We start from the raw sequence: 26888 nt of genomic DNA on the forward strand, positions 1-26888 counted from the left end.
TGTATGTGAACAGTGGGGATAACAGACGCTCTGTGAGCAGCCTCAGTGGCGGCAGCAGTGACTGGTGAGAGAAGAGAGAGCCGGGGATCACAGACCCAACCACCATCATTCTGATCGGATTCACACCAGACATGTGAGAAGATGTCCGTGGGCGGCTGCGCGTGTCCCGGTAAGTAGCTGCCGTAGTGATGGTTGCCATTAACGACAGCCCCGTTGCTGCTGCTGCTGCTGCTGCCTTTTTCTGGTCCTTGTTGTTGTTGTATTTTGGTCGGAGAGTGCAGCCGCTGCCGTGGCGTGACTCGGGCAGCGAGAGGCAGGGAGCCCCGGGGCCCTTGGGCTCTGTGTGCAAAGGCTCATGGGAGGTCGCCCTCTGTGATGGCTGATAAGATGGAGACTAAGGCAACAGCTAGAATAGATCTACATGTATTCTGTTTCATCTTCACTTTTTCTTCAGTCTGATTTGTTGTTTAGTTTGTAGATGAAAATAAAATCTCTGTTGCCGCTGCAAACATCTGGGCATGAAGTTGTTGCTATGGCACCACGAATGCTACTTCTTCTTCTTCTTCTTCTCTACCTCCACCACTTTGTTTTTGTTCTTGCTGATGATTTCTGACCGATGGCCCGGGTTAACAGCAGTTATCTTTTTAAAGTCGACACAGATGTTACACTCACTTATCGGCCTCTCGTGTAGAGATGCCAGAAGAGAATAGGGTATAGAGGGCAAAGGGCAAAGGTCACTTGCTCGTATCAAAAGGCCTGCATGATTGATGCTGCGCTTCTTCCCACACCAGCTTTTAATGAGCGTTTGATGTTCCACAGCTCACACAGGAGTACATCATCTAACATGCATCAAGTGCGCGAGACTGTCGGATTCTACTCATTCAGATTTTTTCTCAATGACAAGTCAAATGCAGCATCATCACATTTGTTTGGCTGTATGAGTTTTAGCATCCCTAACGCTTGCATTGTTGTATAATGGCCTCTTTTTACTCAGAAGTCCTATTGTCACGAGTTCACGGAAGGTCAGTGAGTGCATTGGTGAGAAGTACTGACTTTGTCTTGCACATTTCAAACTACTGGCATCACCATTTGTTTATTGCTGCTGCTTTCAATCACATCCACTTCCCCCTCTGTCCTCTCTTGACCCGCTGCTGGGAATCCGATCGACAACACACTTTAATTTCAGGCCAGGCTTCAAAGCGACATGATGATAAACCAGCTCAGCAGTCAGGGGTTTTGCTTGTCACTATTTTTTTATAAAATGTGTTAAAGTTGAGCACTGGGGGCTTCTGGGAGCCGAGCCACCGCGAGCGACCTGCAGGGAGTAATATCCGTCATATTAGACCTCCATATTGAGAGGTGGGCGACCACAAAGGCTGAGGAACTCCCAGCAGTTCCCGAACTGTTGTGTTTGGGTGTCGAGTCCCTGACAGCAAACGGATAATCCTCCTCTTTTTATTAGCTTTAATAAGACAGAGGACGGCAAAGTAAGAGGAATCTGGAAATAAACCCTGCTCCACTGAGGCTCAGCCAGGCAGTATATTAAGTGTTATAGCGATTTATGTTGCACTCCTGATAGGACATGAAATATAATCCCATTGCTGAAAAAGTATTCATAATAATGATAGATGTAGTCAGGAACTACTGCCACACAATATGCAGCAGCAAGAGAGCAGGAGGAATAAGTGTTTGTGTGTGTGTGTGTGTGTGTGTGTGTGTGTGTGTGTGTGTGTGTGTGTGTGTGTGTGTGTGTGTGTGTGTGTGTGTGTGTGTGTGTGTGTGTGTGTGTGTGTGTGTGTGTGTGTGTGTGTGTGTGTGTGTGTGTGTGTGTGTGTGTGTGTGTGTGTGTGTGTGTGTGTGTGTGTGTGTGTGTGTGTGTGTGTGTGTGTGTGTGTGTGTGTGTCTGACGTGGCCTCCTCTCTCTCCTGCCTCCCAGGCCTCAGTGGCCGCTGTGGTCAGCCCTCAAACAGCAGGGATGTGGATTCAGAAATCTAGCCGACCACGCATCCAGCATCACATTACTCTGTTGCCAGCCACGACTTTAATCATTAGAAAGATGGAAACACTAACTGGGCCCTTGTTCTGCGGTTTGGAAAATATTTTTCGCTGACAGATTATTTCAAAGGCTGAAAGTTTAGGGAGGCAAATTAAGCGACAACTCATCCCTGCCTCTACAGTCGTATGCATTAGATATTATCCAGATAAAAAACACTCACAAAACGTTTATAATGGAGAATTTGATTGAATGATTTAAAAGCTGATTGATGATAGAGAAGCGAAAAATGGTGCCTGATTACATTTAAATCTAATGTATTTATTTATGTTGTAGGATTTATGAAAAATGTATTTAAGAATGATTGGTTTTCACAAAATAAAAGATCTGTTTCCATGTCTTAGTGTCATTTCACAAGTTCGTAATCATATCGTGAACGGCAATTATTTTACCCATGACACACAATTCAAGTAAAAAAGATGTAGAAAAGTGGACAAAAAGAGAGATATTGTCTCAGTGATCAAACCAGACATCTAAGCCATCAGCAAGGACAAACTCTAGACAAACCAGACGACAATTTGCCTTGAACACATGAGGAAACATGGTGTACCAGCGTTAAATGTGACCGCATGCACACAAGAGTTTCCGTGTGTGTGTGCGCGCGCGTGTTTTCAATCTGTGCGCAGCGCCCCGTGCTATGAAGGCAAACGCTGCCACCTCAGCCGTTAAACAAGCCTCAGCAGAGGCAGGAGCGTTTGTTTAGAACCGGGCCTTAGCTATCTTGCGGTCAGATTGCATACTTAATCAACGTGGTCATGGAAATTTCAAAAACGACGTTACGACCGCACTCTTATGCACTCCACTTTTGCTCTCATATTGTTCTCTGTGGTGTTCCCCCTTTTTTTGCCTCAGTTTCTCCGCTTTAGGGATTGTCCCTGTTTTTTGTTAAGATGTATTTTCCTCTTACGGGAAAAGAGCTGCTTCTCTTTAGCAAAATATATTTTCTTGATGAAAGCAACATAAGTAAAGTTATAACTTTGTAAAAGACCAACAAGTCATTCATTTTATTTTCTATCATGCAATCCCGGAGGTCTGAAACAATGTGTGTGGTGAGTCAAACTTCACCTCTACAACGTGACGCAAATGAAAACCAATGTAAACACTGCCTCCAAATGTGGAACAATCACTTCCATTGACTCAACTTAATATGAACCCGGAGCTTGACCCCGTACAGTGATGCTGGTTATAGCACACTTATGCCTCCACTTGCTTTTATACACTAAAACAACTTAGAAACGGGTCAATAGATGCTGTATGATTATAGAATATGGAATATAATGTAAAACTACAAAGTCTCTCTGCAGTCGTCCCCCTTCTCTTTCTCCCAGTCTCTCTTGTTTACATTCCAGAGCCGTGTTCAACACACAGGGACCCTCCCCCTTCTTGTGTGGGCTCAGAGTGTGTGTGTGTGTGCGCAGCATGTGCCCCAACATGTGGATGACATAAACATCGTAGTGGTGTGTGTGGGGATGTGCAGCGATACATTCAGGGAAAATCAGACAATAGATTGTGCTCTCTGCAGATACAGATGTTTAACGTTCAATCAGACTCTGCGCTGACCTACACAGACCTTCCATTACAACCCCCCTCCCCTCACATCTCCCCCTTTCACACTGTTTCCCTATGCAGTGTGTATATATCTTTATCCTTGCTTCCCCCCCTCCCCTCACTCCCTTGTTCTCTTTGACTCCCTTGATTGCTAGCGTATGTTGCCTGGCTGACTGGCTGGCTAGATGAGGGAAGGGGAGAGGAGGAGAGAGGGAGGGAGGGAGGAGAGAAGGGGGAAGGGACTGTGCCCTCTCATGCAGAGAGTCACATGGTGTCCCTGATTGGAGGAAAATGAGTAAAGACTGCAGTCCGGCTGAAATGGTAACAGACAAAACGCACAAAGGCTGAGCTGTTTAGAAACGGGTTGCACAACAAGAGAGAGCCTGAGGAGGGGGGAGGAGAGAGAGAGAGAGAAGGAGTGAGTGAGAGAGAGAGAGAGAGAGAGAGAGAAGGAGTGAGCAGATACTGAGGAGGGATGTGGATTAAGAGAGAGGTAGAGGAGGAGGGAGGGCGACAAGAAAGGGAAACAAGGAGAGAAGAGAGGTGACGGAGAAGGTGGGAGGGGGGGGTAAAGAAGATCCACATAAAAAACAGGTTAGAGGGAGATGAGCACCGTAGGAGCGCAGGAGGAGAGGGTTGGGAGGGAGAGATGGGTGTGAGAGAGAGAGGGATCAGACCGTGTTTCTATGTTTTCTGCAAGGCTGAGTGGTGACGTGATTGGCTGAAGGGTGGTGGGGGGTACAGACCTGACTCTGAGATCAGAGACAGACAAAATGGCTCCCAGAGAACAGAGAACGCAGCATCAGGGCACTGTCATCCCCCCTCACACAGCTGTCAGCTGACACACACCTACACACACACACACACACACACACACACACACACACACACACACACACACACACACACACACACACACACACACACACACACACGCACACACACACTCTCTTAAAGGCTAAGCCACCTGTGAAATGCCAGTGTGAGGGGTAAAATCTGAGGATGGTGGCTAATAATGCAGAGCTTTAAGTTACTATGTTATTTGCATGTCATTCTTTTGGATACTAATATAATAATAATAATATATATTAGTGCTCCCACCAGGGTACTTTTTGCTGATTTAATCCCCTCACCCGTCGGCCTGCACTGACATGAGAGGCTGCTGAAGTTCCCTTGTTGCAGTGAGTCTGTGTTCGCCTGCCAGAGAGAATCCTGAGCAGGGCATTCACCCAACGAGTGAGAAAACACTGTCGGGCAGCATGAAAACAAACACACCGGCTCGTCAGGGCCAGTAGAGGGCGCTGCCGTCAAAGAAGCCGCTCTGATTGTAGGTCAGATCTCATTTCCCCCCCCCCCCCCACGTAATGATCCACATGTACTGTCTATAGTAATTATGCACAATGAAGTCCTGAATGTAAATCAAAGGAAGAGCGATCACTTTGTGCAGAGTAACAAAGGCATCATTTGCATACAGTTTCAATCATGAAGCTCATTAGCATAACAACTTTGATTATTGTTCTTTTGTCTGTCGTTGCTGCCGCATCAAAAGCTATTTCCTGTCTGATAAATAAGCAGTGGTTGCATTTTTTATTTGATAAGTAAGCTCGGCAATGCCGAAATACCTTTGTAATTCCTTTTCAATTTATGAAGAACATTTATACAATTTTTACTAAATGTGTTTGAATCATATTAAATACGATTATTAATATTGTTTAGTTATAAACTAGAACTGGATGACAAGTAAAAGTTATGTTCATTTAGTTACATTTATAAAAAGACGGTTCGAGTTAAATGAATCTTGGATCTGGGTTGGACTCTTTTGCTTTAACAGCTTAGTTTGAAGAAGTTATCTATCTGAGGTTTTCCCTTTTGTGTAGTGTTATACTATATAGGTTTTTATGCATGTAAACGGTCTGCAAAGGCTAAAATCCAAAAGTTCCCTCCAGAGGGAGTTTCTTTGCCACACTCCCCCCTTGTCTGAAACGCCTCTATTGTATTCCTTTGTTTACTTCTATAACGTAGTGACATCACCATGTCACACTCGAACTTCTATTGGCTAGCGCTCCAACACATTGTACGTGATAGGCAAAGGGGCAGGACATCTCTAAGCGGTTGAGCAAGTCAGTCTTGATTACTTTGGCTTTGTAGTTACAAGTTACATGAGCAAAACATCAATGTGCAAAACATGATTTAATTAACGGTTTCTTATCTTTAACCCAACATTTACTTTCATCTGCCGAACCAACATTTTCCCCAACCTTTCCTAATCAACACACATTTTTTCAAGGTTGCGACGACTTTATTTCAATATTCCAACACCACTTGAATGCAGCATAAATATCATTTTATGTTGTAGTCAGCTGAGGTGAAGGTAATTTCTTTCGTGTTTAATTTACAGTGCACAATATTTTCGTCTGATTTAAGTCATTAGATGTTATGTTTGTGAAATCTGAATCAATAGAAGATCTCAGAACAATTTAGTTTAGTTTGAAAGTACAGGTCGAGGTATAAAATATAGTGCAAAATGTACAAGCGTACAAGTTCCACTGCAGTTAAGTGTTGGAGATTCTGACTGGCAGACTGTTTGTTCTAAACTGACTTATTCCTCAGAAATAGTGTCAGCTTGTCCTGGAGCTGAATCAGACACACAGATCTCTGTCCCTCCATCTGATCCAGGAAGAGAGCAAAGAGGCCTGAGCGGCCAAGTGTATCAAATCTGGCAGATAGTGTCCACAGAAAAGAGCCCCAGAGACATTGAGCTTCCATATAAAGGAACGGGACTGTCTTCACTATTGATGTGTTTACAGTATGTCTGACTTTAAAGGGTAACATGCCATGAAACAGTACCGTTGGCGTGGCACTCAGGGAAAAGCAAAGAATTAGATCTGTGAGAACAGGAGTGTTTTATTTCTGTTTGAGAGAAAGCTCAAATGAACTGATGTCACCCTAAGCTGCGATCAGTTCAGTGAGGGCTGTTTCTGCTCTCACTCCAACACTAGACTGTCTCCAGATCAGCGATTAACGCTGAAGGCAGGGTGACGGGGACGGTTGTTATCAGAACTCTGGCAGATGTGTGCGCCGCTCAGTTTCCTGTTGACTAGTGAGTGGAAGTGGCAGGCTGCACACATTTGCACATACACAGGCGACCCGTGCGTGAGAGCACACACACATTTACACTCAAACACACTGTAGGCATCCTCCCCCCCCCCCCCTCTTTCTCGTGCCCCTGAGCCTGACAGTCTGGACATGGGAGATATCAGAAAGAAGGGAGAGGCATGAAAACAGAGACCAAAAGTGTTTGAGTTAGATCAGTTTATAGCTGTGAAAGTGCATTTGTGGGTGACAAAATGGCGATGTCAGAACAGCTTGAAACTGAGGGAGGTAAGTCGCTCTTCCTGACCTTTTCCTTGTGGTCTTTCTCATAGCTGATTCAAGAAGTAATTCCTGATGTCAAATATAGCAACAAAGCTGAAAAAGAAAAGGCCTCATAGTTTTTTTTCTTGATGTTTCTCTTGGATTGTGGTCTGAGACATTAAAAAATAATGAAAGTCTGTTTCTTTTACATTGACAAAGTAGTTGCACTTGTCGGTTTATGTGTGAGCTTAGTGAAAACATCACATCAGGCACTTCTGGGAGTTTATTCAACCTCACACTCCAGCTTTAATCAGTTATTGTACATGGATTTATGGCTTCAGGTGTGAATGCAAGTTTGAAATAGGGCTAACTGGTGAAGTGAAGGTAAGGCAGCTGTGTGTGTGTGTGTGTGTGTGTGTGTGTGTGTGTGTGTGTGTGTGTGTGTGTGTGTGTGTGTGTGTGTGTGTGTGTGTGTGTGTGTGTGTGTGTGTGTGTGTGTGTGTGTGTGTGTGTGTGTGTGTGTGTGTGAGAGACTCGCTGGTTGGGGTGCTGGTTGTAGATAAGGCCTGCCCTATGCCTGAGAGCGAAAGAGACTGTGTGTGTAAGCCCTTCAAGCCTTATCCTGACACACCTCCTACCCCCACCTCTTCTCTGTCAGCCCACCACACACACACACACACACACACACACACACACACACACACACACACACACACACACACACACACACACACACACACACACACACACACACACACACACACACACACACACACACACACACACACACACACTGAGGATTAACCCCGTCATGTACCATTTGAATGGGTGAGCGCCGGAGACACACACACACAGGATTAACCCTTGTGTGTCCATTTCCATGGATGGTTCTTAGCTTCGCTCCGGTTGTGACAGCATTGACTACTTGTGTTGCCATGGCTACAGGGGCCAGCAAATGTAAGATAGGCAAATCCACATAAGTCACCCACAACACACACTCTAAGCTACTGCTGACTATACCTCCCCCTGGTACTAGACTCACACACAGATGCAGCCAAAAGACTGACAGCAGCCTCGTGAGCTGTGAAGAGCTCGTGTCACACGCTTAGCACGGTCAAACCAATGTACATAAACTCAGCCCGAGCATCTTTGTTGCTCCTCGGGTGAGAGACAGGCCTTAGAGCAGCTTATCCTCTCTACTTGTCTGTTTCTGGGAGACTCTGCACTTCACCACACTTCTTCCAACACGAGTCTGCCAGGACGTCTGCATCCTAGTTGTTGTCTTTCTGTTGCAAATGTGAGGATATAGGGCTCCAAGACTGCATATCCAGAGAGAAACGATCTGCAACATATGTCAGAGTAAGGCAAAACTCTCTGTAGTCAAAAAAGCAGAAAAGAACAGTTTATGAGACACGGCCAGAAAATATCCAATGAAAAATTATAATTATGTATGCCTGCTGCACCGTCACATCAGAATGTCGCAGACGATGGAGCAGCCACAATTAAAACAGTAGTGTGTCACGGGACTGAGATAATTGGGGTCGAATGGAGGTTTGACTGATGGACTTTATTATTACTACATGGATGATGAATCAAATCAATGTCATCCCATTGATTTTTTATGATTAATTCAATTTGTGTATTTAACCTTAATTTCTGTTATACCTTTGCATATTTTATCAGTTTGGCTTTTTTTTTATAAAAAAAGATACAAACATTTTAAGCAATTGGAAAATAAATAAATTAAGGTATGAGGGGAAATGATAATATATCATAAATATCCAAAATGTGTAAGACCAATGCGAAAATGTATCTGACCCCAGTGTATGATACAATGGGGTCGATATGTTATGATGTTACAGGACCATACATATTTGTATAAGAGCTGCAAGAATTATCATGCAGAAACTTGCAGAACATGCAGTTTTTTCCTGCTTTCTTTTGTTTGACATCATATTAATGTGAACGTTGGGTTTTAGGATTCCAAAGCACGACCTTAAAGACATTACCTTGGACTTTGAAAAACTAAGATGGCCATTTTTTGTTGAAACATTTTATAGACCAATTTACTAATCTAGGAAATACGTTTAAGATTCAATAAGGAAATTAAGTTTTGATTTTGCAGCCCTAATATACTAACTAAATAATGTTAAATTATGATGTAATACAAATGTAACCTATTAGCACCGGTCTTCAGTTGCACAGCAGCCTCTGTGAAAGCCTGTTAGCTGTTTCCACCGAGCGGCTCCCAAGAGCAGCTTAATTTGTGAATAAATCATTAATGAAACATTGTGTTTTCACTCTCCTAGTACATGGGTAGTGTATAAATCAGAACCACGTTCATGCTGGTGGCTGCAATAATTGAGACAGCGGAAGAAAGCACTTCCATGTTTGAAAGGAAATAATTTGTCAACGTTGATATGGGATCACATGTCATCTTTTAGGGGTTAAACAGTGTTTATGAAATAAGCAGATATCATGACATATTCTTCTATAAATATATGAAGAAACTACTGACCCAATACTGCTTGTTCTTTTTATATCCCAACCTCAGCCATATGGGCGAGCCGTGGCTGGCTGTGATCTGAATATCTGATTATAATTTGAGGCGATTTAAGCAGATTTAGAGGCCTATAGGATTCTCCCTTTGGCTTAGTGCTTCCTGTTTGTGTGTGTTTGTATGTGTGTTTGTGTGTGTATGCAGAGAGAGAAATTCCCTATGGTAATGGCTTTCCGGGTCTACCTTGGGAGACTAAATTAATTGTAAACAATAGTCTGTTATCCGAAAATGTAAGCTAATTTGTAAGATCTTGATCAGATTTTTAACTGATCAGCCTGCTGCTTCAGCAGTGGATGCCTCACTCTGCATGGGTGCACCCATGGTGTATTATGCATATGACCAGGGTCTTGGCTGTCACTGTCTCAGATTAGTTGTTGATGTGCACTAATTAGGCAAACATGAAAACCACTTAGCAGTCAGCATGATGTTTATTTCCAAACACACTTCCACTAGGCTGCATTAGGCCAATTCTCATCTGTGTCAGTTACAAGGAAGGGATGGGATGTTAAGAAGGAAGAAAAAAATGCTTACCAGACAACCTTCATGTGCAGTTGTGCATTAGTGGGGGGGGGAGGAGAGGAGATAAGGGGGGAGAGGGCGGCTTGCGGTGCTGGGCAGAGGATAGAGGAGCAAATGCATTGCGGAGGGAGAGGAGGAGGAGGGCCTACAGCTATTGTTCATGTCCTCCCGTGAACAAAGGGCTCATCTGGGTCCGTATGTAAACCCACAGCAGGCTTCAGCCCACTGACAAGGCCTCATGCGGGACAAAACATAACCGACCGACTCCCGCAATTTAGGCTTTATTCCGTTTCAGTCTCGCGGTTAGAGGAGATTTTTTCATCGATCCTGTTCAGGGGGACGTATTGTGTTGGTACGTTGCGTCCAGCCAACCGCCGTCCAGCGGGCCTATCCGTTTTTACGCACGGAGCGTACACACGGTCTATCATCACGGATCTGTAAACATCAATTTTCTGATTGGACTTCTTTGCAGGTAAAGGGTCGCTTTTTCCGAACACACACTTTGACTGCAATGTCTCACTGTTGTAGTGCCTAAATGTGGTTTACGGGCTGCCGTGGTTGTGACTTTCTCATTTTATTTCGGTGCTTTCTCGTTGAAAGGGGATTTAACGCTAAGGCGTTAGCAACTCGGCTAACACCAGCTAACTGTTAACTGTGTTCTAGCTGTGCTAACGTTAGCTTGCCTTGCAGGCCCATGGGGCAGGGTTGAACATTTGGTGGTTCAAGATCTCGAGTTTGTTTGTCGTGTTTGGTCTATGTTTACATAGCTGTCGGGCTTGTTAAAAAGAGAAGTGGTGGGCATTTTGTAGCGAAGTTCACGGGCGTCCTGATATCACCTGTTTAACATTTTAGCCTAGCTAACACAAGTGTTAGCATTATTCGCTGGCTGCCTCTGCCTTTGTAAGCAGACAACTGCACGTCAGATGTCCTTCGACTGGTAAAGTTATAAACTCCACAGACATTGGAAAATACATTTCTAGGTGCTGCTTACGAAACTCAACTTCATCTTCATGTCTTTTTTTGTAGAAAGTTTGCTAACGTAGGTTAATGGTTTACCATGTAGCTATCGTCAATATCCCGTTTAGATGGGCTACTTGTCCCTTTTTGCAATTATGGTGGCAGTCTGGAGTAGCAAAACCACTATAGATTACTCTTATTTAGAGGAGACTTTGTAAAGCTGACTTGCTTTTCTGTGGTTGGTGTTCAAAGGAAATGGAATGCTAGCTGTGTTTTTGACGTCGATGTTACTCAACATTTGAGTCGAGATTTGTTTTGAGGGTGGGCTGCCCATTACATCAAGCCAGGAAGATAATGTGATGTATAATATGTATATGGTGTAGTGTGTCTACTTGTAGAGGAACATGATTCCCAGTGGAGGAAGTGGAGTCCAGCTGATGTGATTGTGACTGCCTGTCATTAACCGCTAACAGGAGAGGAGAGGAGCTAATGGAGCTCTCAACAACTAATGGACACATAACCATCGATTATTTATTTATTTATCAAACCCATTTGTTTTCCTCTGGTGGTGCATATAGCAGGCCTGACTCACACAGTAAACAACTTGCTTTTACATAAAGTAAAGGCTGGGTTTCTAATGGATGTTTTTTGGTTGCCATTTAGATGGTGCAAATCTTGTTTTGAAGATCTGAAGTTATTTCTTTATGTATCCCTTATCAATAAGAGTAGCTTAAAGTACAGTAGGAACCCTGATGTTGTTAGTCTTCTTAAAGATGCACTTTTTTGTTTAAAGGGAAGTTTGGTTTATATGGTTGCGAACACAATTAAGTCACACTACAATGATATGTATTTGTGTGGCCCCTAAGGTCAGTTTATGACTGGGCTGTCAGGCCATACAGTCTGTTGATATCTGCATTTTGTATAACTACACATTCTTTGACCAAAATACAATAAGAGTACTTTGGTAAGGAATGTTGTGTTGAAATGTTGTGTTTTTTTTTTTAAACCCTTCAACGAAGAGAGGCATTTACATTGTCATTGTTTTATATAACATTTATAATTAAACATATATATATATTATATCTCACATGACTTCTGCTGTTTCCCTTCCTATGAATGCAATAAAAGCTTATCTCTCCCTGTCTAGGCCTCTAGATTTAAATCTCTTTCATACATGCACACATAGTCAGAGAGACGTTTAATATGCAGAGACAAGACAGAGAGACATTAATGAGGCGGGGCTTCACCATGGTGACGGCAGGGGTCATGACCTGGAGGCTGGCACGCCTGGATGGCCTTTATTGCAGAGCTGGGCAATTAGAGTAGAACAACGGTTGCAGCAGTATGTGTGAGAGAAAGATTCATCAGGTTTATTTTATTGGTGTGAACAGTCAGTATTGGTCTGCTTGGTATTTTATGGTTATTTATGGAGTTGTTGGGCAGCACTTTCTGTGGGAGTTCAGTAGAAGCGCTTTGTTTACAAGAGGCTCCTCCTCATCTTGTTGTTGTTTTGTGCCTTCATGAAACAAGATTGGTGTATTTGGGATGACCTGTGAATGAGTGCAGCCAACTGAAACTGGGCCACACTGGCCCGTTCAGGCTGCATGTGCCTTCTCGCTCACATGGTAGTCAGTCTTTGTACTGTAAGTGTCACTCCAAAAGTGAATAACTGTGATTCGAAGCAGCACTGTAATTCCCGAGGGTGAAGTGACTTGTTCTGTTACCATTTTTGTGTGTTCTCTCATTTGAGTTTTTTCGGCTTTGGCTTATAATTTAGGCCTTTATTTACAGCTGGGTTAACAAAAACAAAATCGTGAAAGATTTGCACTGATAATCCTTATGTTTGTGGATTAATAGACCCATTATCTATAACCAGATTTACCAGAGCACACCGTCGTGATTTTCAGGGATTTCATTCGAACATTTCAAACAACTTAGCCTATATTATAAAAATGAAACTCTTATGTTCTCTCTTGTTTTTCGTATCTCTCATACAGGCTGTTCTTCCAAGTCCTTCAAACTGTACTCCCCGAAGGAGCCCCCCAACGGTAGCACTTTCCCCCCCTTCCACCCCGGCACCATGCTGGACAGAGACGTGGGGTGAGTTGAATGTCCTTGTGTTTTTTGTGTTTTGTGTATCTGCTCTGGGTTAGGAGTTCAAGCTGCAGCCTTTAAACATCTTCGACAGGTGCTTTTATTATTGCACGCCATGTTTACACAGCCAAGCAAATCCAGCCTCAGTATCATGAGTTTAATTTCCTCAACAATATGTTAGTCTGGAAAATGTCCACTGGTAATAGATTCAGTGTGGCAGCTGGTAGTCATGCCAATCAGCAAACTGTAGAAAGTAGTTTTGATCCTGGCCACAGGAAGGAACAACCGTTTTGTGAATTTGAACTGAAGTGACTGGTTCTATTTTGCATCAAAATATCAGATTTTGCTGCATGATTATCATTGCCAAAGGAAGTCACAATACCCCAAAAATCGTGACAACTTTAGAAAAATGGGAAAGATGCCGTTATCTATTTTTTGGGAAATATGTATTCCACTCAAAATATCAGTATCGGGAGGTCAAGGAGAGACTTTTTGGAACCATAACTTTACAAAAGCCTATATTTATAGCCGGCTGGATTGTTGCACAATATTGTCATATTAAGGATAGGCAATATATCAACAGTATATCATTATTGGGATACGTGTTTCGTTATCGCCTTTGACTTTTGATATATTAAAACTAGGGCTGTCAAACGATTACAATTTTTAATCAGATTAATCACAGCTTAAAAATTAATTAATCATGATTAATCACCATTCGAACTATGTCCAAAATATGCCATTTCTTTATGTATATTGTTGGGAATGGAAAGATAAATGAAAGAAGGCGGATATATCCATTTAACATGTTTATTGTAACATTTTTCTGTGTGTCAAAATGAAAGAGAGCACCTATCAATCATCAAACCGTGGGGTCTTAATTCATTACGTGTTGATTTCTATCAACGGGGGAGTACTTCAGGAAAGTCAACGGGGGGGGGGCTAGTGGAGTACTTCGTGACCACAGAGTGTGAACGTTGTGATCAGCTGTTTTAGCGCAGTTCTCCAGTGAAGGGGGGGGAGTCTCCCTCCGCAGCCGGTTGGCGTAGTTTTGGCACAATTCCGTTGTACAGACCGACGTTAACAGCAGCCCTGTCTGTGCACACGGAGACCGACTCTGTCGTCCGGTGATCTAACCGCCTTCTGGAAAAGCTTCACAAGTACGTCGGTACGCAAATGCGCTTTGTGACACAAGTGACGGTACGCATTTCAGATTACGCACATAACCTGCGTACCAGTTATGTGTTACCTGTACTACAGCAAAAGTATTCTCCGTCGGGACTTCCTGCAACAACACCACGCCGTTATCTTGATTCTGATTGGCCAGAAGACGTTATCAAAGATGTTCTATTGAGAAGACGATCACTACGTGACAAAAGTTTTCAAAACCGTTTCTGGTCTTCCGTATTTCCAGACAAGTGGCTACTGGAATCAATCTGACTAACTGCTGTCTGTGCAATTTACTCCGCGAGTTGGCAGACTTTATTTTGCTTACTTTAACATCATTTTTCATGGTGGGGCTAAGCCATTTCTTGGTATGGGTGTAGCCTACCCCAGCCATACCCTGGCGCTGCCACTGGTGGGATGTATGGGGCGGGCCATTCTGCACATGCGTTAAATATTTTAATGCAATTAATTTAAAAAAATGAATTACCGCCGTTAACGCGATAATTTTGACAGCATTAATTAAAACATTTGTTGTCCTTTGTGTTTCATTACAGTAATGTGATTTACTTTTCAGAATTTACCAGATTTTTCTGGCTGTTCTATCGTTTGCTTTACCCACTAAATCATTATTTGAATGTCACTGATTATTATTTATCAAAAATATCATTGCGTACATTTAAGTGAAAGCATCGGTAGTTCAACTTTGATTATAATGGCAATATTAACATTAAGGTATTTTATCAAAAATATTAGATTTTCTCAATATCGCCCAGCCCTATTTTACATGTGCATATTACCATGTTATCCACATTTTATTCTTGAATATCATGATTCAACAACATTATACCCGATTATAAACTTCATGAACAAACACTCTAAGAAATGAAGATGGACATTAGGTTTCAAATGTACCAGAAAACTGGTTTCAGACAATAGATTGGTAAAAATTAAGTTAAAAAAACAGCTACATCCCTGGTAGTGTTGCGTTCGTAAAGGCAGGTGCACAGACTGGACCTTCACACTCTATAATCGCTGCTACAACCCGTTGCTGCAGATACACGCTTTACAACATCAGGAAGATACGTCCCCAGCTGACCCAGAAAGCGACTCAGGTTCTGGTCCAGGCTCTCGTCATCTCACGCCTAGACTACTGCAACTCCCTCCTGGCTGGTCTACCTGCATGTGCCATCCGACCTCTGCAGCTCATCCAGAATGCAGCGGCTCGTCTGGTCTTCAACCTTCCTAAATTCTCCCACACCACTCCGCTCCTCCGCTCCCTCCACTGGCTTCCGGTAACTGCTAGAATCCACTTCAAGACACTGGTACTTGCGTACCATGCTGCGAATGGATCTGGCCCTTCGTACATCCAGGACATGGTTAAACCGTACACCCCAGCACGTGCACTCCGCTCTGCATCAGCCAAACGACTCGCTGCGCCCTCGCTGCGAGGGGGACCCAAGTTCCCATCAGCAAAAACACGTGGGTTTGCTGTCCTGGCTCCAGGATGGTGGAATGAGCTCCCCATTGACATCAGGACGGCAGATAGCTTGCACATCTTCCGGCGCAGACTGAAAACTCATCTCTTTCGACTCTACTTCGAGCGATAGAACTATTAACGAAGCACTTTTATACTAATAAAGGACTGGCTTATCTAAAGCCAGTTGAGTAGCACTTGAAATGTTTGGCTCTATGAAGCCTGATGTACTTATATGATTCTGTTTTCATCAAGTTGTATTTTGTTGGTCGAACACACTTATTGTAAGTCGCTTTGGATAAAAGCGTCAGCTAAATGCAATGTAATGTAATAATCAGAATAACACTTCAATGGTTTACTACATTTCCCAGGCTCGGGTGCTCAGTTTGGTTTTAGTGTAGTGTACAGGTTACAGCATAGAGTCCATTCTTTTGAACACCTTGTTGAAACGGATTCTGGGGACACCTCTTGGTTTATTGGTGATTTTGAGCCAAATAGTGCACCTGTCAATTTGCTGTTGATTGGTGAAAGATGCCTGTTTGTTTTAGTGTAGTGTTATTTTAGCCACCTACCCTTCCGAAGAAAATGCCTGTTGAATTACATTGACTAAGGGGTAAAAGCTGTTAGAATAGAAACTAACATGTAATGCCAAAACTGAATTATCTTGACTCATCAGTTAGTCTAAGGTCTATACCTCTGCAGGATTGTGTGCTGTCAAACCTTGTCTTGCACCGAGCAAGACAAGGTTTGTGTGTTTGAGAAGTGTTGTTATTTACTGTCTCCTTGTATCATCCAATTTGTGCCATGTTTGGCTTGCATCCCAGACTCATAAAGACAGACAAGCCAATGGAGGAGGGCATATTAGCGCTATAGCTCAATCTAATAACCTCTCTTTCTCTTTATTTTCTCCAGTCCCACCCCGATGTATCCTCCCACATACCTTGAGCCCGGAATAGGGTAAAAGACTGAATTGTTTTCCATTATCTTCAGCTTAGGTGAAAAAGGCAACAACAACACAAGTAAAGATTAGGCCGTGGGAACTTGTGCTCTTATCTCACTTTTAAAACAGATTTTGTATTTAGTCTGTGACGAGGCTAAACTAGGTAGTAAAACTGCCCTAACAGCATGGAAGCACATACCAGAAGCTAACTGTTCTCAACCCCCCTTTCCTGTTTTTGTTTTCCCCTCCTTCTGCCTTTCTATGATAGGCGGCACACACCATATGGCAACCAGACAGACTACAGAATATTTGAACTCAACAAACGGCTACAGAATTGGACAGAGGTTCGTAGGCACACATATGCACATCCAAAAACAAAATCCAAGAATTGTGTTTGTCACTAATTATTTTCTCCCCTGTTTAACCCTGTAGGAGTGCGATAACCTATGGTGGGATGCATTTACTACAGAGTTCTTTGAAGACGACGCCATGTTGACGATTACTTTCTGTCTGGAGGATGGACCCAAACGTTACAGTAAGAAACAAAGTCACTAGAACATATTGCCTCTACCTTTCACACATATACTGCTCTCAAAAGTCCTGCATTCTTATAGACTTCATATTATACTTTGTCTCATGCCCCTTTTTGTTTTCTCTCCTCAGCAATTGGCCGGACGTTGATCCCGAGGTACTTCCGGAGTATATTCGAGGGCGGTGCCACTGAGCTCTACTATGTGCTGAAACATCCCAAGGAGTCCTTCCACAATAACTTTGTCTCCCTTGACTGTGATCAGTGCACCATGGTCACCCAGAATGGAAAGCCCATGTTTACACAGGTGTGTGTGTGTGTGTTTGCAATCATTGCTGTTATTGTGTCTCTAAATTTGTTGGAAATATGTGTGGCTGTTTCATGTAATTTTTTATTACAGATTAGAATAAAAATCACTTTAAATTTGATAAGAAAAATACAGACTTTTTGCTTGTGACTCCTAAACAATGCATAACATTTCTCCTAAACAATAAATACGTTTTGGATGAGGTATGTGCCAGAATGGATTTAAAAAAACATTCAAATTGACTCTAAATGGTTCTTAGCTTCCGCTTCTTACCATATGGGACCATGTCTCCCTGAAGGGTCATTATGGGTATACATACCGTGGGCGTGGCAAATAAAGGAATGCGTTTTTATTGTCGCTGCTAGCTTCAGTGCTAACCGGAGCGCCTTGACCTTTATCAAGTGGAAGAGTTGTAGCAATTATTCAGCCACAATTAAACTGGACACACACTGCACAGATACATAACCGCTGACTTGATACTTGCTTCAAACACGCTTGTTCGCTTGCTCTTCGACAGACAAGATCACAATCACTTCCCAAAGTACCGTGGGTTGAACCAAGATCATTTGTGGGTGTTGGTGGCAGATTGGCAGTTAAATAGAATCCAGATTACTAACTTGCTGTCAAGACGCTCTTTTCTTTATCTCTTTCTCTGCCTGTGTTTTTCTGAATCTCTAATGTAAGACACAACCTGCGCACCAAATTAAAACCTAACTTTAAAAAAAAAAAAAGATTCATAGGCCCAGAGGGGTTCAACTTGAACTCATGGAGCATCAGACTTGCAAAACACAGGGGGAAATCTTGAGTTTACTCCAGTAAACAGTGGTGTAAAAGAAATAGCGTGGACCGTTCCCTTCACAGAACAAAAGCTCAGAGCAATTACTTGTGTTCTGGAGAGGAAAATTGCATTGCTTTTTCACTGTTTAATAATTGCATTCTGTCCAAGTACTCAAAAAAATGGAGAACATAATTATATTGATGTGAAACTCATGTTCTAAATCAATCAATATATTGTTTGATTTACCTGTTGGCAGCAGTGCAACATTTACTTGTTTCTGCAAAGATTACAAAGAGTTCAACTACTGTATCCTGACGTGAGTCCTCTGATCTGTTTCAGGTGTGTGTAGAAGGACGCTTGTACCTGGAGTTCATGTTTGACGACATGATGAGGATAAAGACGTGGCACTTCAGCATCAGACAACACCGTGAACTCATCCCCCGCAGTATACTGGCCATGCATGTGAGTATGAGTGTAGGAGTGGGATCAGCTACATATAGTTCACTGATGTGTCTGTTAGTGTTGCACGGTGTACCGATAATTGAAAGGTACCACGATACCCTGCCGTTAAAAGACGTTACGATTCTTCCGTTTCATTAGTATCGGTACTTTAAGAATGACGGGGGAAAGTACTCCGGTGAGAAAGCGCAGTTTTAATAAGAGCCGTGTGTGTTCAGCGCTCTGCTTCCACTCCCTGCACTGCAGCCGTGCCTGCAGTCCCTCCCCTCTCAAGCACGCTCTAAGTCCCTCCCCTCTCTCGTGCACGCGGCCACGCGCTAGCTGCCAGAGCATGTGAGAAAAGGAGAAGCATGGCTGCAAGTGGGAGTGCAGCTGCCGCTGCGCCTCGGCTTGTTGACACAAAAGACGCCAGAAGCGAAATTTGGAAGTATTTGAGCTATATCTCTGACAGTGAGGGCAAGCCTACGGACACCACGAGGCCTGTCTGTGAGACATGTTTTAGATCCCTGCAAACCAAGAGAGCCAACACATCAGACTTGGCTTTGCACCTGACGACCGGCATCCAGAGCTGTTTAAAGAATTTAAAGACAGACAGGTTAGCGAATGTGATAACATAATTACATCATGCTCAAGCCCATGCCCTCAAATCTAACTCAAACAAGTGTAATTTATTTTGTGACAAACGAAAGTTTTCGTAGTTTGACGAGGCAATTAATGGCAATGATAACGGTCTAATATGGCTATCTTTTTAGCTAACTTACCAATGTGGCTAACATCTGCAATGTATATTTTGTCAATAATTATTTATATTACTGTACTATTACATGTTAATAAAATATAAAGTTAACTATCAAATAAATCACATAAACTCAAGTATAAAGAAGAGACCATGTTGTAAGAAAACACTTAACAGATAAACTACAATTTTATTGAGCATGAAAATAATAAAAGAAAAGTATCGAAAAATAATCGGAATCGCAATTCTTGACTTGGTATCGAAACCAAAATGTTGGTATCGTGACAACACTAGTGTCTGTGTGTGTATATAGTGATGTGTGAGTGAGTTTCAGCCTTTTAATCTGACCACTATTTGTGTCTCAGGCCCAGGACCCACAGATGCTGGACCAGCTGTCCAAAAACATAACAAGATGTGGCCTGTCGAACTCCACTCTCAACTACCTCCGAGTAAGTGGAGCACTCACAACATTTTACCTATAGAATGAAACTGGTCTTGGTGTTTTTGGGAAAAGCTATTTAAGAAAATACACCTAGGTGGCTTCCAGTTATAGGTACCTTGAGTCAGTGAGCTTCATCAATTTTGCCATAGATCATGGGGGGGGGACTGCACGCTCGTGAACTGTCAACAGGGGGGGCTGACGCTCGTTAACTGTTAGCGCCGGTGTTTTGCATGCCCACTGCACCTCGCAAGAGCGCGCCACAGCGTAAAGTACTCAAAGATATTTCAATGATTTGTACGGCAAAGTTAGGTATGGAAACGATATTATCTCCTTTTTGGCGGGCATGCATAACACCGGAGCCTCGCTGCGGGGAAGCTTTGGCGCTGTTCTGAGTTTGTTCTAATCTGTCAAAATGACGGACTGCTTTCAGATTTTTCCGTCATTGTTTAAAAAAAATCGGTCATAGACGGAAAATATTCGGTTAACACGACCTCTGCTCGAGCCGGTTTCTCAAACTTACCTACCCCACCTTTAATCGGATAATAATAGTTTCTGAAAAATGACAAGATATTTTATTATTGTTTATAAAGGTCCACATTTGTATTTTTGAAATTGCAAAACTAAATCAATTTAGTAAATAAGGAATATATTTCATGATTTCAAATACAGTTGCGTACTTGAGTTTCTAGAGGAATAATTTTCACATGTAGAGAAAGGTTATGTAGAGAAAGGAAAGGTTTTTTATTAATAATGGTGCTGTTTTAAAAAATGTTTAACTTGATTGATTTGGCTCTTTGAAACATATAATGGTTACAGGAGAAAGTACAAGTAGAGGGGCTGTAAAAAATAAACCCTAGATCAGGGGTGGGGAACCTCCGGGCCGTATACGGACCGCGAGACCATTTGGTACGGCCCTCGAGGTAATTTATAAACACACGCAAACAATTTAAAATCTAGACCGCAAAATAATTAAACAAGCAAGTGCCTGTTTTTCCTGTCAGGGTCCTTGAACACAACACGAGCCTAACGTGTCATCACGTGGTATATGTCTCATCTGACAGGGGTGCAGTGCTGACAGAGAGCACCAGAACGTCACTCCGGCACATCCAAAAATTGCAGTACCCATAAGGAGCCGTACACATGCCGCAGTTTTTGCGTGGCTGTGTCTTTAGTTGAAAGCCCAGTGGCGATCTGTCATACTGATCATACAGTCAATAACTGTGTTGTTATTAGCATCTGGTTAGCTAGCTATGCTAACGAATATAAGAAGCTTTTTCTACCACCAGTGAGGTAAAGGCACATCTTTATATGATCATTATAGTTATAAAAAAATAAGAGAATAAAGTAAACGGGTATAAAATACTATATGACAGTAAAAAGTAGTTATTATTAATAAACAAGAATATAGTTTAAAAGGGGAGTGATTTGTAAGAAAAAGAAATCTGTTTACAGTTCTGTTTCATATGGGTGTTGAGAGATGTATCCACAGATCTCCTAATGTTGCTCTCAAAGTGCACCAGATTGATGCTTTTAACTTTTGAAATGTAAACATTTTTATGTTTGGTGGTCATGCCACAACCGTGCACGTGCATGCAAACACGAGTCATGGTGAGATATCTGGATTAAGAGGTTGCTTTTTCTTTGCACAGCATGAAAGAAAAGTGAAATGAATGGGCTGTGATTTTAGTATTTTTAAGCAGAGGTCAATCATTTGTACGGCCCTCGGAGGATGTTGAAAAATTGAAGTGGCCCTTGAGAGGAAAAAGGTTCCCCACCCCTGAACTAGAGTAAAAAAATGATGAGAACTTGAAATTTTTAAGACCGAAGTCCTGCCCACCCCTACCTCCAGACAAAGCCACAGTAAGCAACAATATCAGAAAGGAAAAAGCTAGATTCAGTCACACATAAAAAAAAAAAAATGTGATGTGAACATCCATAACCAGGGCTGCACATAACTGGTGCGTCAACAAAAGAGCACTGGATCATTTGAAAAAAGGCGCATTTGCGCACCAACATTGAGAGAAAGAAAAGAGAGATTAGAGAAGAGAGAGAGAAAAAAGAGAAGAGAGAGAAAGAAAAGAGAGAGAGAGAGGTATTTGCGAGTTGCATAAGAACTGGTAAGATAGCAGGGTTTCCCACACATAGACTTTACTTGGCGGGCCGTCCAGGTATATTAACGGCTGCCAAAGTATAATTTGCGAGCCATTTAGGTTTAATTTTTTTAATCCGTCCGCGAGCATGACGGTATCTGCGATCCCTCGCTCTACCCCTTGCTAACCGCACAGTAACCCTGCTGCGAGGCTCCGGCAAACAGTTCATGAGCGTGCTCACTAGCGCAACTCCCCCCCCTCCGTTCATAAAGTCAAGTACCCCTCAAAAGGTCCGGTTTATTTCATTTTAAGGATGCGCACCAAGCAACATCTCCAGGTGCTCCTTTGAGAACCAGGGCAAACAAGTTATGAGCACCCCTGTCCATAACACATGTTTTCTATGTAGCTCGTAAAGCCAGACCAATATTTAAAGGTCACATGTCATGGCCATTTCTACTGATCATAATTCCATTGTTGAGGTCTACTAGAATAGATTTACATTCAATTTTCCAAAATCACGTTGGTTTCTCATACAGCATCTCTGTATAGTATGTGTATTCACTCTGTCCTAAACGGCTTGTTGGAGCTCCTGCCCCCCCCCTCGCTGTGAGCCCACTGTGCTCTGATTGGTCAGCTCGCCCACTCTGTTCTGATGAGTCCACCACCGTTACAGCGATTATGTGTTACAATGGCGTTTGTTACCAACCAGAAAATGACACCAGCAATGACAAACAGATGAGAATGCTGCGTGGGGTCTGGGTGCCGTGTTGGCGGGACGTTGCACGGCTCGCTGCTGCGATGAGCGGACAGTCTGAGCTGGGTTCATTCCCTGGTTGCTGCGAGGGGTGCTGAGGGGGCTGCAGCACCCCCATCTGCGAGGCTCCACTAGCACCCGCACCCCCACACACCTACAGTGTAAGTGTGCCACAGTTTCGCCGCTGCGAGGCTCCACAAGCACTTTCATAACACACAAGGGGACGGGTAATAACCGGAAAAGCATGACATGGGACCTTTAACAAAGAGATGTGGTTATGGTGGAGCTGTGGAGGAGGCTGCACTGGTTAGACTTGAACTGCAGTTTCAGTCTGGTTTACAGATGCTAAAAAAGTCACCTCATGTTGGCAAGTTTAAAAATCACCATGGTTGAAATGGGATTAGCTTGAGTCCTGAGACATCTGAGAATTTGAAGTCAGTAACACCAGCGAAGAATGATGGGGCGGAACAATGTGATGTTTACTCACTCGCCTCTCTTTTTGTTCCTTCCTCCAGCTGTGTGTAATTCTGGAGCCCATGCAGGAGCTGATGTCCAGACACAAGACGTACAGCCTCAGCCCCAGAGACTGCCTCAAGACCTGCCTCTTCCAGAAATGGCAGAGGATGGTGGCACCGCCAGGTAAGTGAACAGTGTAGAATAAAAGGAAAATACATCCACATAAACCCCCAGGAGATGTATCTGTAACTCTCTCGCTTCTCTGCAGCTGAGCCATCAAGACAGGCGCCGAACAAACGGCGGAAGCGTAAGATGTCAGGTGGAAGCACCATCAGCGGAGGAGGAACTAATAATAACAACAACAACAAAAAGAAAAGCCCTGGCAGTGGCTTCCCTCTGTCCAGCCAAGTTCCAGTGAGTACAAGCACTGCCATCTAGTGTCAGCACTCTGCTATTACACCTCCAACACAACCATCACTGCTGCATTCAGACATCAACTGGAGTTCACAGGCCATTAAACTGACCAAATAAGGACACATGACCCCCAGGACTATTTTAAGTGAAAACAAATGTCTCTAAAAATACGTAAACAATAAATACTATTGCATATTAAATGCACAGTAAATATGAAAATGTAATCACATGTGCAGCCAATTTTGAATAGCCACATTTTTTAAATGGACATGGCCTGAAAGTATTTACGGTCTGACAGACGATTTGGGGATAAATACACATGTGTAATGAAGGGTTAATAGTAAATAAGTCAATTTCCTCAAGAACTACAAAGGCACATTCTTAACAGGTTAATGAACATTTGACACAAAGTGTACAAAGTAATAGGTTATTTCTGACATAAGGTGGAAGATGAATACATTTACCTCTTGTATTTTACTTGGCATGATAGCCATTCATCTTCTGTCAAACAATACATTGATGGCTCTGCTTCCTGTTTTGCGTCCCTGCAGGATGTGATGGTGGTGGGAGAGCCCACGCTGATGGGAGGGGAGTTTGGCGACGAGGACGAGCGCCTGATCACGCGGCTGGAGAACACGCAGTTTGACGCGGCCAACGGCATCGACGACGAGGACAGCTTCAACAACTCCCCGGCGCTGGGCTCCAACTCGCCCTGGAACAACAAGGCCCCCTCCAGCCAGGAGAGCAAGAGCGACAACCCCACCTCACAGGCATCGCAGTAGAGCCCCGCCACCTCCTCACAAACCCCCTCTCTGCCACTCCTCAGACCCCCCATCCCTACCCCGACAGCCACGAGTGCAACAGCAGCAACCCAGACATCACTGTAGAGCTCAGAGTCATCACACACACGGGCCCGAGGGGGCTTGGCATGTCTCAGGCAACGTCACTGAGCCAATGCTGTGACTCCCCCATATTTAACCACTGTGTCTCCCCTCTTTCTCCCTTTTCCTTGTCGCAAATGTCCCGTCAAAGATCGGGTGGATGTGACCGAGGAGGCGCAAGGGATTTAATCCAGGGGAGAACTGTGCACACTAAACCATCCGTACTGAATAAACATGTAGGGCCCGGGGTGGAGGGGATGGTGTCAGCGAGGCCACAACTTGGTGGCGAGTTGCTCTCAATTCTGGTCTGCTCCGTCGACGCACAAGCCACTGGTAACGTTTGTTAATAGAGTATGTGTGTGTGTGAGAGTGTGAAGTGTGTGAGGAGCGAGTAAGGGGCTTACTTGTGGCTTTGCTGAAACAGACAGCCCAGAATTCAGAGTCCGTCTATAAAACCATTGAAATCCACACACTTGTAGGACAGCTGAAATGTGGCACTAGGGAAATGTCATACACACACACACGAACATAATTGAAGGAGTCCCCTAGTACCAGAGCCATCTCTGATTAGACTACCATGGATGCAGTCTTTCAAACGAAGAGCATTAACAACACACACACACACACACACACACAGTTACACATTTTAAGAGTTTTTATACAGTATATATTTCCCTAGAATGTTTTTTAATTTGTATTAAACGCCTTCATTTCAATTGTTGTTTTTTTATTTTCTACCAATACTGAAAAGCTACAGACCAAGGAGCAACACAGGACTTTTATCCCTCCCCCTCTAAAGTATATTGTTTTTATCTTTTATGTTTATAAAAGAGAAATAATTTAGTGTGGATGTTTTTATTTTGTCTTTTCGTTCCTTTTTTTTGGAGATTTAAATTTGTGTATTTGTGCTTGTATATTTAAGGTAGTAGCAAAGTTCTGTCTGACTGTAATAAAATGTATTCTTACTTAGATTTACCTAAAGCCATCCCGATCTAATGTAAAGAAACAAAAATAGGAAAAAGGAGAAAAAACACTCATGAACCTGTCCCCTTCCCACATGCTCTTTCCCCCTCCCTCTTTTTTAAGAACTTGTGTAAATTAAATTACAAAACCTCCGGGGGGTACAACGGCACCATAGCGTGATGATTTTACAGTTTTCAGTTTTTCTTTCTTAATTTATTTTTGGGACATTTTTGAAATTGACACATATTTCATCTATACAGGAAGTGATTTTCCACTTGGCATCTATCACAATTTTGTGTACTGCAACTTTCAACTTGATGTCAAGTGAATGTGCTCACACAATGTTTGTTAACCGGTGAATTTCATCTTTCCTCACTGGCTAAAGCTGATTTAAAAAAAAAAATGAAGTTTCTGTCCAAATCGCCTTCATTTGTGCAGTGTCTTTCACAACCACCCGAATGATACCATCAACCACCCAGACATCTTCTAAAGCCAGCTTAACATTAAGTTCAGTCGTCCTATTGGGTAGCAATGCGGAGTTTGTAAAGTCTGATTTAAAAACAGCTGAAGCTCTTTTTGTTTTGTACATTTCCATTTCCTTACAGTTGATTCCAGCCACAGTTATGACTGAGTTTGAATGGTGACTTGTACCTTTTTTTTCAATCCCTGTAGAAAAAAAATCATTGTTTGATATATATTTTTTGATTTGGTTAGTTTCTGCCCTTGATAATTAATGTATGGTACCAATAAAAAGATACATTTTCACTTTAAAAGAGGGTCTTGTAATGAATATAACACAACTACGAAGTGTTGGTGCTTGTCAGTGTTTCTGGGTTCGGTCCATTTTGAACGCCTAAAGGTCGACTCCATCGGCATTCTTCTTAGTGTTTCGAATGGCAAAAAGCAGGATGTAGTAGTTAGTCATCAGTGTTGGGCAAGTAATAAACTAGTAATAGTTATAGTTACTGCTCTCAAAAAAGTAACTAGTTACTTTATTAGTTACTAAATTATAAAAGTAACAAGTTACTTTAAAAAATAATAACAATACAAGTGTTTGTGTTATTCTGTGACACAGTAAGATAAAAGACAACTCCCCACATGTACATTAGTTAGGTGCTTCAGGAGATTGGCATTTCTGTTATTCGATGTGGACAATGCTTTCTGTCCTGCACACAGTTTACATTTGACCGTAATATTTGTTGCGTCCTTTATCCCCACAAATTGAAAATAGTGGTTATAACTCCAAGTTGTGGTGTGTGTGTGTGTGGTGTGTGTGTGTGTGTGTGTGTGTGTGGTGTGTGTGTGTGTGGTGTGTGTGTGTGTGTGTGTGTGTGTGTGTGTGTGTGTGTGTGTGTGTGTGTGTGTGTGTGTGTGTGTGTGGTGTGTGTGTGTGTGTGTGTGTGTGTGTGTGTG

General features: G+C 42.8%; 1 protein-coding gene across 6 annotated transcripts; it reads left to right on the plus strand.

Moving 5' to 3' along the window:
- On the plus strand, positions 1-26248 carry ldb1b (LIM-domain binding 1b). 6 transcript variants are annotated; one of them, XM_034239362.1, is made up of 11 exons: positions 1-169; positions 12989-13091; positions 16639-16683; positions 16935-17010; positions 17099-17201; positions 17330-17502; positions 18620-18742; positions 19841-19924; positions 23277-23400; positions 23486-23631; positions 24183-26248. In XM_034239362.1, the coding sequence occupies exons 1-11, from the start codon at positions 142-144 to the stop codon at positions 24411-24413; spliced, it is 1236 nt and encodes a 411-aa protein (XP_034095253.1). In that variant the 5' UTR covers positions 1-141; the 3' UTR covers positions 24414-26248. The 6 variants fall into 6 exon arrangements, with proteins under 6 accessions (XP_034095253.1, XP_034095255.1, XP_034095251.1 ...); XM_034239360.1 differs by lacking the exon at positions 1-169 and adding an exon at positions 6851-6982; XM_034239365.1 differs by lacking the exon at positions 1-169 and adding an exon at positions 10127-10506.
- The last annotated feature ends 640 nt before the right edge of the window (positions 26249-26888 follow it).

The sequence above is a fragment of the Gymnodraco acuticeps genome, unplaced genomic scaffold (assembly GCF_902827175.1).
Source record: "Gymnodraco acuticeps unplaced genomic scaffold, fGymAcu1.1, whole genome shotgun sequence".
Lineage (NCBI taxonomy): Eukaryota > Metazoa > Chordata > Actinopteri > Perciformes > Bathydraconidae > Gymnodraco > Gymnodraco acuticeps.

Bases quoted from the DNA above. Each gene is read 5' to 3' on its own strand.
- ldb1b (XM_034239360.1), top strand. From the start codon at position 6,949: ATGGCGATGTCAGAACAGCTTGAAACTGAGGGAG. The intron at 6,983-12,988 runs GTAAGTCGCTCT...TCTCTCATACAG, and splicing joins ACAGCTTGAAACTGAGGGAG to GCTGTTCTTCCAAGTCCTTC. The intron at 13,092-16,638 runs GTGAGTTGAATG...TATTTTCTCCAG, and splicing joins ATGCTGGACAGAGACGTGGG to TCCCACCCCGATGTATCCTC.